We start from the raw sequence: 21330 nt of genomic DNA, 5'->3' as shown, positions 1-21330 counted from the left end.
AAGATAATTAAATGTAAACATTCTAACCAGGTTAGCAAAGAAGCGAACTGGTTACAGTTACAGATATATAAATTCCCTCTAGAGTTTACAGTTGCTTTACAGCGATATAAATGTGAAAAAGCTTAGGTGTCCTCCTCTTAGTTCACCTTTTTGTCCACTTTGTCCATAAGTATTACAAGCGATCAAGAGTTAATGAACAATCAACAAAGCATCCTATACACTAGCAACCCCACAATCTGATGCTATCATAATTTTGAGCAAAGTCAGGAATGCTTACGAACCCGTGACATTCAGCGAGAAAAGTTACTACTAACTCGAGTTATCTTCCGAATAAGCTGCAAAATTGCATTTTTTTTATCAAATGTTTTAAATTGTTTGGACTCTTTCGATTTAATCAAAATTACCAGACGAACCTAACGATTATATGGTTTGTTACTATTACTGTTACTGTTACTGTAACAAATAGTTTTACTTTGACTAGCACGAATATGTCATTTTACAACATCCGCAAAACTCAAATTTTCTTGAAAAACATCACCATCATCATTATCACTATTTTGTATTTTACGTTTTTTGCGTCTAGTATTTTGGTCCGATTCCGACTGAATCGTCCCAGATAAACTGCGCTGATCATTCATTACAGTTAATTGGTTTCCGCATCAATTTAAAAAAATGTACTTTTCACATTGTCCAGTTTCTCACAAATTAAGACCAAGACCATTTACATTTAGTCTAATGTCCGCCATCCCGCTTTTAACCGCGATGTCCACCTGACCAGCAATGTGATCGCGCATGCCAGTGATCGAGTCCGAGAGTTGAAAAACTTTCTTGATTTCTTCCTCTATCCTTTTGACGCGCGAGATCATATCATTCTGCTCGTCACAACTCTGATCTGATCTGATTTTTTTTTTTTTTTGGTATTTCAACCACTGCGACCATTAAGCTGATCTATTGTGGTATACCCCTGTTTAGTATCGCATCTGTTCAGGACGACGAGTTACCATTTAAGATAACTGCCGTTGTTGCCTGATAATTCGGAGTACCCCAATCTGGTATGATTCTTAGAATGAATTCAATCACCATTTTGGATTTTTTTTAACCAAATAACTTTTGTTGAAATATTGTCTTCTGCGCACGAATAGTGCCGAACATTCGAAGAGCAAATGTTGAGAGGTCTCTGGGTCACAGTTACGAAACCTACAGATATGTGTTTGACTTCGATTTATCTTTTTCAAATAATATCTAACGGGACAGTGTCCCGTTAGTAGCCCAATAAGTATGTTTAGTGATTTTTTATTTAAATTTAGTATTTTTTCCGTAATTCCTTTGTTTGAAGTAATAAACAATGTGGATTGCCTTGAAGTATTCGTAGCAGCCCAATTTGACGGATCATATTGTCTTCCCATTTTTTTTTCATTTCCATTTGTATTATACATTTAGATACCCCACAGAAAGGTTCTGGTCCTATAAATTGGACACTTAAGCCTTGTCTAGCGAGTAAATCGGCTTTTTTGTTTCCTTCGATTCTGCAATGGCCTGGTACCCAGTACAGATAAACCTGGTTTTTGACTGCCAGTTGCTTCAGAAGTATTATGCATTCCCACACCAGTTTTGATTGGCCTGTGAAAGATTGTAGTACATTCAATGCTGCCTGGCTATCTGAAAATATGCAGATTCACGTGTGTCGATAATTCCTTTTTCGACAAATATATGCACACTCTAAGATAGCGTAAATTTCTGCAAGAAAAACAGTTGTCCATCTTCCCATTGGTATTGAAACGTAAAGCCCCGGGCCTGTGAACCCAGCTCCAGTGCTATCATTCATTTTTGAACCATCTGTGTAGAAAATTATTGATCCTGGTGGAATTATTGGCCCTCCTAATTCCCATATCACGGTTAGTATTAATTACTTTATACGGTATATCAAGGTTTAACCTTTTTTCCATCCAGTCTTCGTTCATTAATACTAATGGATTAATAAGAAAATCTTTCAGTATACTAAGGTGCCCTGAGAGATTGCCTTCAAGATAGACGTTTGTTCTGCGTAGCCTTAGTGCACTCTTTCCAGCTTCCATTTGCACGTATTGATGCAGTGGGAGCATATTGAGAGCTGCCTCCATGGCCTTTGATGGTGTGCTGTGCATTGCTCCTGTTATGGCCATGCAGGCCAAATGTTGAAATTTTTCTAGCTTTTTTCTGGGTCACGCTTTGCTTTGTTTTAGGCCACCAAAGAAGCGTATACTATTCTAGGTCTTACAATAACCGTGTAGATCCAATGAATCATTTTAGGATTAAGTCCCCATTTTTTTCCAAATGTTAAGTTACTAACCCAGAGAGCATTCGTGGCCGTGAACATAACATAAAGTGAACATGGCTTCAAATATCAACTGTATACAAAAACATAAAAAAATTATAAATTTATATTTAGGTAAATTCGCAGGATATTTTGAACATAAATCCCAGCTGTCGGTTGGCTCTACAGATAATATCGTTGTAGTGCGATCGGAAGGTCAGCACTGAATCCAGGATGACACCAAGATCACGAACTTGAAGACAACGCTCAAGGGACTGACCATTAATTGAATAATCATACGTAATCGGGTTGAGCTTGCGATGAAACGATATAACGTTACATTTATGGATGCTCAACGTCAGCATGTTCCGGGTGCACCAATCAGCAAAACTATTCAGCAGCAATTGTAGAGCATAGCAGTCCTCGATACCTTTAATGATCATGTATATTTTGACGTCATCAGCGTAAAACACACGGTAGCCAGATGGTAGTACGAGAGAAAGCTCGTTGATGAAGAGTGAGAACAACAAAGGACCCAGGTTGCTACCCTGTGGCACGCCAGATAAGATTGTTCCGAAGATTCAAATCCGATATTAACGGTGAGGCTACGATCCGTAAGGTATGATCCAAACCAGCTAACAAGATCCACAGAGACACCAATTCTTCCTAGACGTTTCAGTAATATTCCGTGGTCAACTCTATCGAAAGCTGATTTCAAATCAGTCGATCTGAGCACCAGCATCAATGTTGCGTATGAGGTATGGGGTAATGTTGATCATTTAGGGTAGAAACCGTGCTGATCCGTAGAAATATAAATCTTGCAGGAGTCGAAAAGTACATCATTTATTATGATTTCGAAAACCTTCGAACAAGCACACAACGAAGTTATTCCTCTGTAATTCTCGATGTTCAGTCGATCCTCCTTTTCAAACACGGGGAACATGACCGATGTTTTCCAGCTTGTGGGAAAACTACGCTTCCGTAATGATATGTTGAAAAGTGTCGTAAGAGGGAAAATCAACTCTTCGCCGCATTTTTCAGGGTGCATGACGGTATGCCATCTGGACTGGACACAGAGTATTTCAATTTGTTTATTGCGGAGTCCACCTGATTCAACGTGATCGCAAAGCTTCTCAGAGAACAGAACCCACTAGGTGTATCTCTACAAGCTTCTGTGATTTGACGTGCAGACGACGTAGAATCATTAAATGCCCTTCTAAAGTGAGTGGCAAACAAATTGCACTTTTCCAAAGCGGAGGTGGCGACTTCATCGCCAAGAAACATCTCAACGAGTAACCCATTCTCCTTCCGTTTAGAGTCGACAAATTTCCAAAAATGTCGTGGATGTCTGCGTAGATTTTCCTGAGTTCGTTTGCAGTAGCTTTTGTACAGATAACGGTTATACGTGCGATAATTGTTACTAGCACGTGCGAAATGTTGTTTAGAAAAAGGACAACGAGACTGGCAGTAGGTTCGGAGTGCTTTGAATCTTAGACGTTTGAGTCGTCGTAAATGTATATTTCCCCATGGTGGTTTCGAAGATGGCCTGCGCAGTGGAACAAAATCAACCAAGTAACTCTTCAACACACTGGTGAGGTACTCTACAGCAATGTCAATATCTTCAGCGGATTCAAGGATGTGCCAGTCAGTTTAGCGAAGCGCTTCAAGTAATCCTCCAAAATCAGCGTGGTGAAAGTCAAGTTCAGGTTCGTCCGGGAAACTCTCAAATTCAGTAGGCTGTGCGAGACTAATAGTTACTTCAAAAGCGGGATGATCGGCATCAAGAAAAGAGAGTGGTTCTACAGCTGCTTCAATCTGGCATCGAGAGAGCGTTGCTTCATTCACCAATGCAAAATCCAAGATTCGCATGTTCTGATGAGTAATATAGTTAACTTGATACAGACCATGTAGATTGAAGCCATCGAGTAACGAGGCGCAAGCAACAGAGATCGTTGCTTGCTGTGTTCCAGACAAGTCCCGATTGATTATGATCGCCAAGAAGAATAGCATGATCGTTATTCTCAAGGTGTGAATCTATCGCTTCGATAGACTCGATATGGTTATTCACGCTAAGTAAATCAAGTAAAGAGGTCTTCACCTCTTTTATTAGTATCGGTGCTTCCCCAAGTTATGTGATGGGAATTTGCATCACATCCAATGATGAAGTGTTTGTTGTTCATTTTGCAGAAGTTAATGAAGGCTGCTAATTCGGGGGCTCCAGGAAAGTAAGCCGAAGCTATGTAGGCTTCGGTTTTCCCCCGGGTTGTGGGAATTTCCATTCGAAGTGCAACTAAATCTTTGGTAATATATTGTGTGATAGGTACGAATTTGATCTCCCCTTTTATTAAAATTGCTGTCCGAGGTTTTGGATTGCTTTCATTATAAATAAGCTTACCTGCCTGTGTGCCTATTCCAATAACTTGGTGTTTATGATCCCACGGCTCTTGTATTAGCGCCATGGTTATATTTTCCTTCATGAACCTTCGACAAAAGACTCCGGTTGCCCCTTTGGCATGGTGAAGATTTATTTGAATAAATTTTAAGTTAGTACTCATTTTTTTTACTGCTTCTGGTCCTTTGACAACCCACAGAATTTACGGTCCTGTAGTGGCCCAGAATTATCACTCTCATCTGATAGGCAACTATTACACTTGAACAGAACATTTGCATTATATCGAAGACAACACATCAAGAATACTGGCAACTTTGTCAAAATCCAAGCTACAGATACAATAGCGCTGCTCTTGAGTGAAGGTGGAAGCAACGCATAGAAAAATGAGCCAATACACAAACCCTTATTCTGAGGATGTAATCTTTGCTATCAAATTCGTTCGAAGCATTTACCTTTGAGCGGCAGATGATGCGATTGTACTTGTCTAAAGCGTTCGTATGAGAAAATGCAAGAGTTGCCAGTCTTCTTGATTTGTTGTCTTCGATTATATGCTATAAGCCTTACCGCAGTCTTAGTGAGTGCCACACAAGCGAAGTGGAACGTTCCATTGCACGGACCTACACATGTAACTGGGAGCCCACTCATAGCAATAGACTGCTCACAGACATTACACACATCCATTTTACCAAATTAAACGCTAACACTGTTAGCAGCAGACATATACAGGGGAGGAGAACACAAAATAAAATTTTACCGTCACAGCTCACTATACAGAATCAATAGCGTGCCGGGGGAAAAATACAAAATTAAACAAGAACGAGTTGCTAGGCAACCTTTCCTCTACTTATCCTCTACTCTACTTTTCACAGCACAACTCATCAAAAACACTACTTTGTTCACTTACTACGTGCTATGTGTTCTCTGGACGTCTCGGATATTCTACGATCATTTCGTAAATTCTACAGACATTTCTGTAACACAAATTTAGGTGCTCTGAGAGTGACATATACGAGCGTCAATATTGACACAAATTTGAGTCATAGTAGACGTAAAATATAACTTAATAAAACGTACATTTCGTCGAGCAACAAACTCTCCATTCTAGGAGCACTTAATATTACATGACATGTTAGTTTACGTCTCATCTTTTATGTCAAAGATGTATTCCGTCACGTGTAAAATTAGTAATTTCTAAGTGAGTAGTTATTCGGACTTCTCGGAAGATCTACGGACTTCTCGGAAATTATACAGATTTTTAGAATAATCTATGGGCACCTATTATATAGACTTCCAGGAAGATGTACGGACTTCGCGGATTTTCATTGGACTTCTCAAGTTTTAAAATGTAAAATTTGACTCATTTCAATAAACTTATGCTATAAGATCTCACAAATTAATAAACTATCAAATATTGAGATGTGACGGTACGGTTGAACAAACCCCCCTCCCCAGTTTATCACATTTGGTCACGTCCACCCACCGTAGACGCATGACGTAATTTATGGATGCTTCCTTATTATAAGTTCCATCGTTGTTGATATTGACAATAGAGATTTTTCGCGTGTAACGCTCACACACTAACAGGTATATTTCCGTTTACAATTGCTTATTATTCTCCTCTGGTATCTGCCAGAATGAGTTCGTCTGCCATTTGATATTTCATTCGAATTTTTTTTTTTAATTTTCCGAAAGAAATCAACAATTTGATATTACTTGGCGAAAAATATGTAAAGCTTCTTGAATCGGCGAATAATGAAACAATTGGCTGTTGATCAATCCTGCAACAATCAATTGAAGACATCGAAATTTCCTCCTAGCACACAAAAAATAGCGAGTTATTCTTAGGATTTTTTTTAACTCCCCCCTCATGTTATTATTAAAAATTTCTTCATTTCTTCCGACATAATATTATTATTCAACATGCAGCATCCGTTCACAGCATCGCCATTAAAAAAGAAACATCCAATGAACTTTCAAGCTCTTTAACAACGCAATAATTAACATTCACCGGCTTACCTCAAATACTTGATGTCCGCATTGGGAATCGCCGGTGCCGGAATAAAGTCATCCTTCATGCACGACAGATCCCCAACGATGATGATGCGCTGCAGAGAGACGGCTTCCGTCCGAAGCATGTCATCCGAGGCGAACGTCACCGAGCTCACCCTGGGATTGGGCTCGGTAGCTGGGGCAGGTGGAAGCTGCTGCAACTGCTCCGGCGGTGGCATCAGCACAAGATCCCCTGGAGAAATATACCGTGAGTAAGGGGTTTGCAAAAAAAAAGTGTGTGCATGGCTAGCTGAAACTACCGTTAATCGGATGACAAAAAACGGAAACATCTGTGCGATGCCGGTCGTCGTCGAATGGCTTCCGGCTGACGAACGAGTTGTGAATGTGTTGAGAGATGTGGGAGCAATAAAAAATGAAACAGTTTGCCTGCGAGTGGGTGGCCTTCGGCTTCGTTAAAGCACGGAACATGTGTGTTTGTAGGTTCTTTGAGGGAAACAGGATTAGTGACTGTGGGTTTCTTTCTGGGCGACCGTGTAGCCAGGATTGCCCGGGGAGTGTGCAAGTGTGGTTCTACGCTTGTTGAGCAATTAACTATAATGATAGCTTTGTCCTAGTTTGGCACAACTGTCCGCTTTCCTGTTTTTAATGTATAGCCTCAGGGATGTTGTATGTATGCTAGCGTGGGATTGAGAACGGAAACTATCCCATTTGTTTTTGCTCAAATTGAGATGTCTGAAAGTGCTACACCGGGGATCGTTAAAATTTAATAATATTTTCCAGAACCCGATCAATGTCAGTTCCAAGGTACAACTTAAAGAGAATCACTTTAACGCAGCCAAGGCCAGATTCACGTTCCTATCGCAAAATCAAATTGCAAACAGAAATTGATTTCTATAGAACCCTACCCGGGAAGTTCATTAGACTTGCAAAATTGACAATTGTGACAGCATTGTTTCACCCTGATCTTTTCCTTTCACTGCTTGTCTATTGATTTTCCCTGTCCCATTGAATCGAGAACAGTGCAAAAGCAAAAAAAAAATCGTGTTCCAAATCGAAACAACCAACGGGAGGAAAAAGAATTTCACCTACCTTTCATAAACTTTTTCAATTGCTTCCGCTGTTTTTCCAGCTTTTTCTGCCTCCGCTCCGCCGGTGTCGGTTTCCTCTGCTGCTGATCTTTCTGATGCTGCCTCCACCTGTCACCCTCATCCGACAAATTTATCATTTCCCTAACTCCTCCAGCTTCGTTCCTCTCCTCAGTGGCTGCATCCCTTTGAACTGTTATTTGCATATTTCCGTCGTAAATATCATCGCTGTTTAATACGACTAGCTCCTGACCGGCTTTCCTGGCCCAATTTTCGTCTCGTCTTCCCGACCGGATGGAGCTCTTCTTGGTTGACGTCATCTTTCTCTGCGATCCAGCGCCCGCCGTCAGCTGCGAAGATGACTTCTGTCTAGGTTTTTTCCACCCTGGTTTATGGTTCTGCTTTTGCTGTTGCTCAGATTCGTTTAATGATAATTTGGTTACGCTGGTTAGTGAAGAATTTATCTGCTCCTCTGTCCCCCGTTGATTCTCTTTGGCAGAAGGAGCATTTGAATTCCAGCTGGAGTCGGAACTGCTGCCGGCGGTCGGTTTTATCCGTTTGATTTTCTTTTTGTGACCTTTTCTTCGGCGACCCTTTTTGCCACCGCCCGGATGTTTCTTCCGGGGAGCCCCGGTGCCATCGGTTTCCTCCGTCAATCGGATGCCAGCAGCAGAACTACTACTTTCCGAAAAATTCTCTCTGCAAACGAAAATCGATAGAGAAAAACAGAATAGATCATGTTAGATGGGAAACGTGATTGCTGCTGGTGTTGCGGAATGAGGAAATAATAGAGGAAACGCTATGCTTTGAACGATAAAAGAATGGGGTCATGTCGAATCATCCCGCCTGATGGATGGTATCTCATAAGGGTTGCTTCTGAGTATGAATTTTATCAAGAATCGGATTATGGAATGTACTATCGATCCTGGCTGTTCTATTGAGGTTGAAGTAATAAAATTAAGCATCACAATGCAATGCTACGTTATATGTAACACCAATATTTTCAATTCTTATCGTAGTTGCTTCACAATTAACTACACCTTAAATGTCGTTTGTTCAAATGTATTGAAATCATGATTTTTACTAAGTGGAGATCATATGTTTTGCTTCATGCATGGCGTTACGTACCGAATTTGTTGAACCAAATGAAATATATTAATGAATCGATTGACTGTTTATCCACAACATGCTACTGGGGCTGCAGTATAGTCGACCATATAAAATCCTCAGCAAAATCATTAAGTGCTTTTCAGAATTATACGCATAAGTTTACCAACGAGCTTTATAAAATGTGTACCTCCTCAAGAAATTTTCCTAAAAATAGTGGTTGAAAATTGTGAAAACATTCCACGTGGATATTCCACGTTAAAATTATGTATGGCAATGTTATGGCCAGTTAAAGGAAAGAGAGTTGATGTTTCTCCATTTTAAATCTCATTCATACAAAATAAAAATTTAAATTTTTGTTTTGCATTTTTAGCTAACCAGTAATTTACTGAGTATTGTACAGGTTGTTTGTTTTTGGATGGAGATTATGATATGGTTTGGTTTTGTCCATTTAATAAGCAAAACAGATGAAAATTTATCATTTGTTCTAAGTAGCCCCTCTCTACACATTTCTGACTGCGGTTTTATGGCGAACATTTTGTACGATCATTCTTGATAGTTCGTTTGCTTCTCATTCCACACCATAAAGGTGTTTCTGTTGTGTACATCACATCCTATTATCATTTACTTTATTTATCATACAAACATACGACAAAGATAAAGGTGTTAACCGTGAGAAATCCCCTGCAAAGTTGGGCCAGGTTGTACTCAGGTGGTAATGGGACAGATAATTACACCAACGTTTCATTTCTTTTACTTAATGAGAGATATATTTTATGACGAGCTTAGAAACAAATGTTCTGTATGCATTTTGAACGGGTAAATATTTGATGAACGGTTTGATTTTTTTTAGTTTCTAGTAGCAAATAAAAAACCGCAAAAATCTATAGTCGAGTATAAGTAAAAGACATTGAAGAAGTCTGCACATTGTAGACGAAATACATGTATAGCATAAGCAAATAAGGTCGTGGAAAATGGAAATTACTAATCCTTCTCTCTTGATTTACACAGGTATTCCGCTAAAACGCCACATTAATCTGAATTTGTTTTCACATGTTAATTTTGCCAAGAACATAAGAAAATTAAACCGGTTTTCTAAGATTTTTTTACATCTTCATCACCATAGAGAGCTTGGAAGTAAGCGATCGGTTCTATTTGAATTTTGTGTTTCTGGCGGTTTGTGCGGCTAGAATCGGCGGGAGGAAAATTAAATATAATTATTGTGAGGCTATTAGTAGTGTTGGCTGATCTGTAGAAAGAGCTTTTGGAGCTAACTATTGTGTCTGAATTGGAAAGATTTCGTGTGTTTAAGTTTCGATTTCACTATCGTGATTGTGTTTGGTCATGTTTGATAGTTTATTGTAGCTTAGAATCGACCCAAGAAATGTAACGGTGGAGCTGGTACTTGACCGCGTGGATCTATTATTAGGTTTTTGCAAAATGCATTACTTTGTGCACAGAGTGGAAAGATGTTTAGTTGTGGTTGTTTAGAGATGACTAGAGAAAGATAAGTATCAGGAATGCGCTCCCGGATGTATTGATTTGGTGAGTATGTTCCAGTTGAAGATTGCTCTTACACATTTCTCTATTGCATTTTCGAGGGGACGTGTCTGCTTTTGTGGGCAGTGCGTTTGATTGTCGGTTTGGTGTGGTTGGTGGCTCGCCCGCGCGTTGTGGCGCCGCCATCGGGTAGGGGAAAATTTCTCCTATCTGATGGTGGTGTTGGCATGCGTAGGCGGGATGCTGGTTGCGCCGGATTGACGATGGGATGCATTATTTGCGGGAGTGGATGCGTCCCTTCGGGGGAGTAATCGACATTTGTGTATGTTCATCGTTCATCGTTTCATTTGTCAGAGTGATGAGCACGGTCGCATGATGCATGTTCCTCGGCTTTTTACGGTTAGGTGTATACGAATAATTCACTATGATTTTATTTCCATCTTGATATAGTTTGAGCTTGAATACATCCTAGGTCCTATTATATTATTATTAAATATTCATTGATAAATATTTATAACAGGGTCAAAACACAACTGGAAGAAACAACGTAACATCATTTGATTTTCTCTAATGTATGTTTAACGTTTATATGACAGTGAAATTAACCATTTCATTTTTCCTTTCCAGGATAGAAAGTTACATATGGGTCATTCCGCGCCAAGTGGTCACAAAAAATTGCAAAAGTGAAATTGACCTCTTCCGATTTGGACCAAATTTGGAGCGAATGTTCATTTAAGTTCGAATTCTAAAATTCCAAAGTTGTATGCTGATCGTAGCACCCCTCGATCAAGGGGCACATTTTTCATTTTTCATTATTTTTTAGAAATCACTACTTTCTTTTGTTCATATCTCCGGAACAAATAAAGCTACAAATTGCATTAGGTATTGTTTTAATAAGGAAATTAGACAAGAAATGTAAATCTGTAACTTTTGTTTCTGTACAGTGTTGCCAAATATTTTTTATTTTTGTTTGAAAACTTTAAATGCATTTTTCTCATAAAACATGTCGTTTAATTTTCATTTTAAGGACACCATCGTGTTCTTCATCCTTTTTTACATAAGAAACACTTAACGACAAAAAGTAATTTGCGTAGTTTCTGAGATATTGCATTTTGAATGAACGAAAGTCATAAATTATGAGGGTTATTTTTATAACGTTTCCTCGTAATAAGATTCATTCTCATGACTTACTTTGTTAAATAATACTTAATAGTTTTTATGCAGTGTTGACAAATTTAAATATTATTTAGTAGCTGAAAACTTTACACTAGTAATAATCTAAACGAATTGCTTTATAAATTAAGACATTTCAATAAAATGTTGTATCGAACACTGATCGATTTGTTTCTTACATTTTATTATAACAATGTAAAACATAAATTACAATTTACTTATTTTTTTTTTCTCAAGGCTAGCACTTCGTGATGATTTTTTCCCATTATTATTCGAATCCACTTGCTTTGCACGTTTCGTTGCCACAACTCTAAAAGCTGAACCAGTTGTGGCACTTGAAACAGTTTTCATAATAATGGTATCAATACCAGTCATAGAGCTCCTTTGGCGTGTGAATAGTGGCTCCTTGTAAACTAGCTCGCGTTTCCAATCTCTTCAAAGTTCATCCCAATCCGTCGCTTGGTCCTTTGCCATGTGCCGTAACAAAGTAGTGCCACTCAGTGGGCACCCCAAATTTGCTTTCGTCGAAAACCAGGGTACCGCACCATCGGAGAAGTACGAGATTTTGGACAACTGTGATACCTAGGATTTGAGATACTATTTGAAATGGCGCTGGAAAGCATGAAATGTTGTTGTGCTGTGGTCTAGAGTATCGGACATTATGACGCAGTTCAATGGTACAACTTTATTCTGGTGTACAGTGTAGGCATCAAAAGTGTGAACGGTTGCCGAAAAACTCGGATTGTTTCGCTACAATATAGACGTGCTTTCGTACGGCTGGGATTGAAATGAATAATTCAAGATGAATTTTACCTGCAGATGGCTGGTCATTATCCATGTTTTTTTTAACCGCTAGATGACATTGCACGCATAATTTCCGACCTTCGATAATTTTTGGCAAAGTTCTTATTGTACTCGTCATGAAACCGTGCAGAAATTGGTTTCAAACTCTTGCGACGAATAACTGTATGCAGATTCAATGGGTTGCAGCACTGTCGTTGCATTGTCGCATACAGGTCTCCATATTGCTTAGCATGGCCATCACAAACACTTTTCAGTTCCGTAACACCAGGACAAAGATTGTAATTGTGTTCCACTGTTCGGGACCTAACACCACTGCGACCAGTAATTTGATCTATTGTAGTATTTCCCATGTCCTTAGTTTAGTGCATGTCGCATTACTCCGTTTTACAGTTGTCATTCTTGCATTTATCTCAAGGATCCGACTCTAATTGAAAGGTCCCGCTATTTATACCCTTCGGAGTGTTGAAACACCCTCCAAAGGCACGCCCCTTTGTCAGTCAAAATTGGATTCCTTAGCAAGAAAATTAAGGAATGACCATGCATCAGAACCCTAGTCTTAAGCTCTTCAAATTATGGAACAACGAATATAAGATTAGGAATCACATAGATGAAGACTAATTAACCCCCTTTTTCCTTGTTTTTCAAGATAATCCTCGGTGGACAAAGTCGAGTCTTATCACTATCAACAAGGCATAAAAAGTAACAAGGATTAAGATGTGTTCCTTTGATTACTGAAAAATCCTGTTCCCCTAGTTTGAAGTAGTCAGGACTAGGAATCGGTGGTAGATCTTACATCCCTTATCGTACCACGAAAAGGTGATCCACCCACGTTACGGGGGGTAATTGTGTTTCTTGTGTGTTTTAGGGTGTCGGAAGGTGTTTATGGGTGTTTCTGCATGTCGACCTAGCTGTCAAAACGTTTATTGAAAATTAATGCTTACTGGCTAGCATTACATCCACTTTTGTTTATAATCAGAATTCTTTTTTTTTTTTGCTCTCCAAAAATTTACCAATTTAATCATGCACAGTGAAAGCACGGAATTTCAGAAATAATGCACACGTCTATGCAAGCAACTTACAGGAATTCAAATTCCCATCCCTGATCGTCATCCGGAACACCTATCTAAAAGAATGTGCTGTGTATGTAGGGGAGAATGGTATACAACGCACCCCCTGGGCAGAACGCACCAGCTGACTTTCATTTGTGTTTTTCATGGCTTTTACGTAACTTTTTTGTTGTCTTATCAAGCAGCACTTCTAGCCTAGCATCTGAACTCAAAATCCTGCATGATAAATCCTAGAATTGGATTAAAAATTCCAAGAAAAACCCAAAATGAAATGAAAAAGTGCGTCTTACCCCGGGGGTGCGTTATGTACTGTCTGGAGTTCCACTCCGATCTCAAAAAGTACTCTCTCAGCCGTCGCATTCTTATGTCATGATGCTTGACATCCTGGCTCAAACCAGTAAAGTCTTCTCGAATTCATCCCAACCGAATTCCAGTCGCAATCAAGCCCAGATAACCAAACCGAGCACGCCCCTTGCTAAGCAATCTGGATCTAAATTTCGCAAAAAAAAAACGAACCTATTTGCAAGCGGCAGCTAGTAGGATGGATCTCTCTGATTTGGTATTGTGTATATGAAATCCACGATGAAATTGATGCCCTTTCACATTAGAAAGAAATATCTGTCTTCAGCTATCGATCAATAATTGATATGATAATTATTATCCGCTTCATTAATATACAGTTACAGATATTCTAGCTCGTTAGAGGTTGAAATTGTCTGTTTTTCAATGTTGAGCTTGATATTGAATCTTCTTTTCTAATACTACTATTCTACTGTTGAAGAGTGTCGAAGAGTGTTTTACACAACACAAGGTGGCAAAGTGGCTTACCCCCTGAACAGAACACACCATTTTCCACTCGGTATCTGCAAACTTCTAATGTACTAGACAGATGCGCCAGAGATGCTTAAAACATTAACGCCTAATATATGAAAAAAAAATCAAAAATGTCACATTTTATACGTTAATAGATGACATTTTCAAATACATCTATTTGATCTCGAAATTCTGGATCGTATGAAAAACATGAGCAAATTACAGTTTTGTCCTATATTCCACATTTTTGTCTTGTTTTATGGCTGACCATAAATAGTTATTTTGGTGTTCTTGTACCAAAAAATATAGATTTAGGTCCGTTGTGTACTTACCTTCTGAAAACTTTTAAAATAATAGGTTTGGATATTAATTCCATTGCTTTAGAAAATGCATCAGAAAAATAAAAAACACTTTTCTTTAATTTGTTTTCCGAAAATGTTACATTGCGTTGAACTTTGTTTTAGATAGTCTATCTTATGTAAAAATGCTGTGGGACATGATGGGGCATCAAACCAAATATTTAGATGCATCAACTTAAAAAATCACGTTTAATGTTTTTAGTTGCTAAATAATATATAAATTTGGCAACACTGTTATTGGTAATTTAATCGATTTTTTTTTTCTTTAAATATTATTTCACACTATAAGTCATGAGAATGAATCCACTTATTAAGAGGAAATGAAAAAAAAAAATTTAAAAAAAAGTTTTACCCTCATAATTTATGACTTTTGTTCATTCAATATGCAATATCTCAGGAACTACGCAAATTACTTTTTGTCGTTAAGTGTTTCTTATGTAAAAAAGGATGAAGAACACGATGGTGTCCTTAAAATGAAAATTAAACGACATGTATTATGAGAAAACTGTATTTAAAGTTTTCAAACTAAAATAAAAAATATTTGGCAACACTGTACAGAAACAAAAATTACAGATTAACATTTCTTGTCTAATTTCCTTATTGAAACAATACCTAATGCAATTTGTAGCTTTATTTGTTCCGGAGATATGAACAAAAGAAAGTAGTGCTTTCCAAAGAATCACGAAAATTGGAAAATGCGCCCCTTGACCGAGGGGTGCTACGATTAGCATAAAACTTTGGATTTTTAAATTTTGAACTTAAATGAACAGTCCCTACAAATTTGGTCCAAATAGGAAGAGGTCAATTTCATGTGCTGTGTACACTTGGCGCGGAATGACCCATATATTATTGATATATTTATTTGTATATTTGTAAATACTTATTCAATCAAATTCTGAATATGAGTGATGAGGAAGCTTATTGTGTTCGCGAGCCCTCCGTTTAGGCTGGACGCATTGATTTAAATCTTTAAGTTTATTTTCAGCTCTTCGACATTTTTAGATTAATATTATAATGATTCACTATTTTCAGCCTTCGTTCAGGAAAATACAAAAAAACATTGGAATGCATGATTACAATTGCATAAAAACTGTTAACTGTCCAAATAACCTCGATTTTTCTGACTATTGATGCATTATGAAAGTTTACCAATATTTAAAAAAAAGCATTCCATATTGCGTTAAGAAATTCCATGGTGCATAATAAAGTGTTTGTTTCAATTCCAATAAAATATCAGAAGTTGAAATCGGTTGAATGTATTGAGGTTAACTGAAATAGAGCTTATTTGTATTTTGTAATACTTGTTTATTTAACATTATTTTATATATTGCATGACTAGTAAATTAGTTTTATTTCACATTTTTAAAATCTCATTATATCACTATATAACTATCATTATATAACTATAATTTTCATTTCTAGAAAAAAGTTGTCCTGTAGATCCTGAAGGACCAGAAGGTGCATCAAATAGCTTATCATTGTTATTTACTTTTTTATTTTATTATAATATAATATGAGCTCCACTTGGTTATTTGGCTGAGATCATTCCTTCTTATTTATTTATACCCTCCCTATCGTTTAAACATCAATTCAGCTTATCGTTTACCAAAACGAACCTTGCTGCAAACCCTACCCTCTTACCCAACATCCCAGTGACTCCTCGTGGAAGTGCAGAGGATTTCTCGGCTTCCATCAAAGCGAGTGTCACGTCAACACATTCCTACCCATTCCTTTCTTGACCTGCGTTCAGGAGCGGCTGGCGCTGGTATTGCCTAATTTGAGATCACCAGTTTTTACACATTGAGGATGATTGCTAGTCCCAAGCATCGTCTATTGGTTCTCTGTGTAATTACAGCTGATCTGGCAATAACAGAGTAGCAACCGTGGGCGGTCAATCATGCTCATGCTCAGCTCATTTTTTACATCTTCATCACCATACTCAGCAAGTGTCAAAAGCGGCATTTGCCATCCAAAAGATCTCGAGGGGTGGATAAACTTCTCATATGTCCTTTAAACATCTAAACAGCTCCCGCATCTTTACTTCTTGACAATTTTCTCTACTTCAACGAATTTCCATGAACTTCTTCCAAGCTCCATACTAATATTTTTTCCAAGTTCTCTGAATTCGACCTTCTCAGAACAATCACGACCTTCTTCAAACTTCAGGAAAGACCTTCAACATTTGCGTAGCTAATAGGAATTCTAGAAGGCCAGGACCGATGATGTAGGTCCCTCCAGATTTGTCTGAAGATCAATATTGCAATGTATAAATGTCGGTAGGCACTATAGACCCTCCAATTAGCTACGTCAATGAAATTTAACCTTCTGTACGCATTTTTTAAACAAGTGACCGAAACAAAGCTCCCGAAACTTCAAATCTTGAAGTTCAAAGCAATATGCTGAACTTCTTTGATGCTACCTGAGCATCTACGAAATTCCTTGAACCGTTCGTTGAGCTTCTACAATTTTGGCTGTGCTTCTTTGCAGTTCCTTGAATATTAAAAAAAATCCCAACACTTCAATGACGTTTTAAGAAGATCCTAGAATTGCTACGTAATTCGCTTAACTTCTACAAAGTTCGCAGGATTACTATTAAGTTCACTGCACTTCAACAAAGTATTCTGAACTTTTCTAGAATTTCATTGATACGGAATTTCTACTACGGAATTTCTTTAACTGTTCTTAGTCAATTATACTTTACACGGTGTAAGCTTTATAACAAATAAATAAGCATCGCTAGAGCTTTCATCATTTGAAAATATAACTTTTACCTTTCGTTTGACACATGTTTAAAAGTAATCCACCGAGGGATTCCGAACAACTTTTTTTTCTATAAAATAGAATTATTAGCTGTGGTTTTTTTTTCATATTTATTTTCCGCCAACTTCTGATCTGTTTCATTAGTGCCTGCAACCGATATAGGGAAATCAACTAAATTTAAACCTATAAATTAAACACCTCAACACATGGGCTGGAATCAGCCACTTAAATTCTCTTCGGAAGAAAAATCCACGAACTGTTAGTAAAACCTGAACGTACCGTATGCGTGATAATGTTTCCACTATTGAGCAATGTCAAAATTAAAAAAAAATCTCAAAAATTTCGTTTTTGAGTTTTTTTTTTATTTATTCAAAGGGGGGATGTTTCTCAGAGTCTTAAACTATGTTAACCATCTATCAAGTTTCCACTTGCTGCAATTAGGGCCTCTACACGCTTCCGGAATGCACGGCAGGTTCTAATAATGTAGTCTAGATCAAATTTCTCTCCAGGTACGGGTCAATGTTTGTCTGAGCTGTACTCGGGTGGCGTTAAGAACGCGCCATATTAAGTAATCCAGCGGATTAAGGTCGGGACTGAATGGCGGCCACATATCCTTCGCCCAGAACGGAAGATGTTCCTGCAACCACTTCTGAGTGCGGTTCGAGGTGTGGCACGGAGCCCCATCTTGATATGAAATACAACATTTGGCTTCGGACCGTACTGTTCTTTGATCCACGGAAGAACATACTTACTTAAAATCCCGATGTAGACCTCCGTGTTGACCTTGTCGCCTTCTGGAATGAACACCGGGTCTATTTTTTGTCATCGGAAGCCACCAATCCAAACACCATAACGCTAGCAGGATGCTTGGCCAGATACACGTTCTTGTGCTCGTCGGCCACGTCTTTTACCGGAAGAGAACTAATATACCGGTCGGTTCTGGAAATTGTTACGGTATCGACGGTAAACATGCTTTCGTCGGTGAACAGGATTACCGGATTTTTCCTCTTAAGGAAGTTCAAGATTTGCTTGCATCGTTCGACTCGTAGCTCCCGGATGCGGTTGGTAATCATGTGAGTTTTTTTTTCCGTGCCCTCGACTTCACCCCGCAATCTTCATTTACGATCTTCCGTGCCCGAAGTCACTGATCCCGTGTTCCTTTGGCATTTTCCTTATTGAACGCACTGGATTCACCCGAATCTTCCTTTTGATAGCAGCGATAACCCTTGGAACCCGAGCTGACCTCGGACGACCTGTGGCCACCTTCGCGGATAGTTGTCCTTTCTTTTCTCGGTCTAAAACCCTTTTGACGGTCCTCCGGGACACTCCCATGGCGATTGAAATGTCTTTTTGCGACATTTGCGCGTGCACACAAAATCACGGCCTCCCTGTTCGGTAATTTTTTACTGGGTTTTTGAACAGCTGAAAAAGTCAGTAAACTTAAAAAAATTGTAAAAAATTGTATAAAAGTGATTTTTTCTTGAAATTTATACAGACTATGTTCTTATTACATTTATTTGATGATAAAAATAAAATATGTTAAAATTGTTCGTTGCATTACGTGTGACCGTTATTTTCAGTTTACTGACTTTTTCAGCTGTTTGAAAACCCAGTAAAAAATTACTGACCCCAGTAAAATAATCTCTGTGTGTGGGACAAATCACGAATACGCTGCCACTTCGTCATGGTGCAACTGTCAAACTAAGTAAATCATTTTCTTTTATACACAGCCTACTACGGTATGAGCTATAGGTTAAGACGACCTTTCCTTTCCAATGAGTCAATGAAACCTTTATTTCATGGAAATTGGAAAAGTAAGGCCACATAATTCAAAAGCAAGGATATGAAAGATAAAGCTGCTGACGTGAGTTCTTATGTCAGGGAAAAAACAACAGACGATAATGGAAAAACAACGAATAATTGCTCTAAAACCAGTTTTGTATTGCAAAAATGTTCCAAAATTGGTGATGTTTTTTTTATGATGAAAGGAACATTGGGGAAAAGAATCTCTTCCTCAAAATTGGCATTGATGCTGGAGGTGGGATTTTGAAGATTACATTATCCTTGGTGCAGAAAGAAGCCAATGAACGCTACAAGGCTGGTGAGAAGAATTTTAAGAGCACTGGTGTTAAAAAGCTATTGTTACTAGTTTGTTGGAATGATTTTTGGTTGTAGGTGACCTGAAAATTATCAACATTTTGCTCGGAATCATGGGTCATAGTTTATCTTACCCATGTTTATATTATTTCGCTCGGAGACATTTTGGAGCACACGAGAAGTTTGCAATTAATTACTTTAATTGCATTAATGAACCGTTCCTAAGTGTTTCTTTTAGCGACAAAATATTTTGCCTCTGCCCTCAGCCAGTGCCGCACTTAAAGCTTGACATAATTAACGTCGTTTATAAAAGCGTTGAACAGCTTGGATTGTTACGAAAGTTATCAATACAATCTATCTATCTATCTATCTATCTTCTATATATATAAAAATGAATTTCTGTCTGTCTGTCTGTCTGTCTGTCTGACCCTTATAGACTCGGAAACTACTGAACCGATTGGCGTGAAAATTTGTATACAGGGGTTTTTGGGGCCGTGGAAGGTTCTTATGATGGTTCGAGACCCCTCCCCCTTCTGTAAGGGGGGGCTCCCATACAAATGACACAGAAATTTCTGCATAACTCGAGAACTAATCAAGCAAATGGAACCAAATTAGGCATGTGGGGGCGAGTGTGGGGGTATAAGGAGATAATCATACGGGGTAGCCCCTTAGATAATAGGGGGGGGGGGGAGGCTACGTACAATAAAGCATGCTTTTTTTTTAATCGGCGCATAAACTCAAGCTAATATTGAATCCCGAGCAAGACTGGGCACACTCAGCTATATTCTATAAAATACAGATTAAAAAATGGACGTTTATGTGTTTCAGACCCTTGAATGGCTTCATACGATATTTGAGTCATGCTTCAAAGATATGCTAGATCCTGAATACGAGCAGCACATCGCACGTTTTGCTGAATAATGGAGAGAAGCAGAACTTCCTAACAGTTCGAATTTTCATATTTTGAGATTTCACGTTTCACGATTTTGCAAAGCTTTGGGAAAGTTCAGTCAACAAGCTACAGAGACTGTTCATTTTTACTTTTCTGTCGCTTGGGATAGAGTTAAGCTGCCAGAATCATCTGACAATTATGATGAGGCATTACTACACTCTGTGGTATTATATAATAGTTCCCATATTTAAATAGGGAAATTCCAACTAGTAATAAATATAAATTTATGAATTCAATCGTCAAATTATGGATCTGGCTATTATCTTTTTCAGAAATGAATGATATAACTCTTAAGGGATCTTCCATTATTTATGTCACACTTTTAGGGGAGGGGGGTTCCTGCACTTTGGTCAGATAGCGTATAGGGCGTCTTTGTGCCAATTTGGTCGTGGCACATTTCGAGTATGAGAGAGTGATTGCAGTTTGCTCAAAAGTGCCTGAGTAAAATGCAAGTACTTTCGATGACTACCCGTAGTTGTTACAGTGAAGATATACACCCATATTCTCGATTTTGTCTGGACGTGTTTGTCATACAGAAACATTTATATTTGATTGTGTATGGTGGATGAGTTTCAGGCGTGGACGGGCATATGGGTGATAATATCAAGTTAACGTTAATTTAGATTAAATTATGCCTAAAACATATGTAAAATATTATCTGAAAACACCTTCTTCGTCTTTGCCTTATTATATCGCTACAGGTAAAAACTCCCAGACCAGACCGGGAATTCTACCCAGCCGCTTCCAGCATAGTTTATAGTTGTGCCTAACCGTGAAATAAAATTTTTAGATTTGCATAAAAACAATGCAGCATTTGCAATACTTCACCGTTTGAACAGATTCTGTAATGTGGTGGTCGAAATTTTTATTGAATAAAATTGTAATGTTTTTGCTTGTACTTGTTTGTACGCTATAGAT

General features: G+C 38.3%; 1 protein-coding gene across 1 annotated transcript in view; it reads right to left on the bottom strand.

Moving 5' to 3' along the window:
- Positions 1–21330, bottom strand: part of LOC135709178 (uncharacterized) — a 113240-nt gene that overhangs the window by 67898 nt on the left and 24012 nt on the right. Inside the window, exons 3-4 of the mRNA XM_065231400.1 lie at positions 7785–8479; positions 6702–6927 (exon numbers count right to left, since the gene is read on the bottom strand). Of these exons, the coding sequence (XP_065087472.1) occupies positions 6702–6927; positions 7785–8479 (921 nt within the window). The remainder of the gene's footprint in view (positions 1–6701; positions 6928–7784; positions 8480–21330) is intronic.

The sequence above is a fragment of the Ochlerotatus camptorhynchus genome, unplaced genomic scaffold (assembly GCF_037179485.1).
Source record: "Ochlerotatus camptorhynchus isolate MF236.1 unplaced genomic scaffold, CSIRO-AGI_Acam_v1.1 ptg000353l, whole genome shotgun sequence".
Classification (NCBI taxonomy): domain Eukaryota; kingdom Metazoa; phylum Arthropoda; class Insecta; order Diptera; family Culicidae; genus Ochlerotatus; species Ochlerotatus camptorhynchus.
This window is presented reverse-complemented; position numbering and strand designations above follow the sequence as displayed.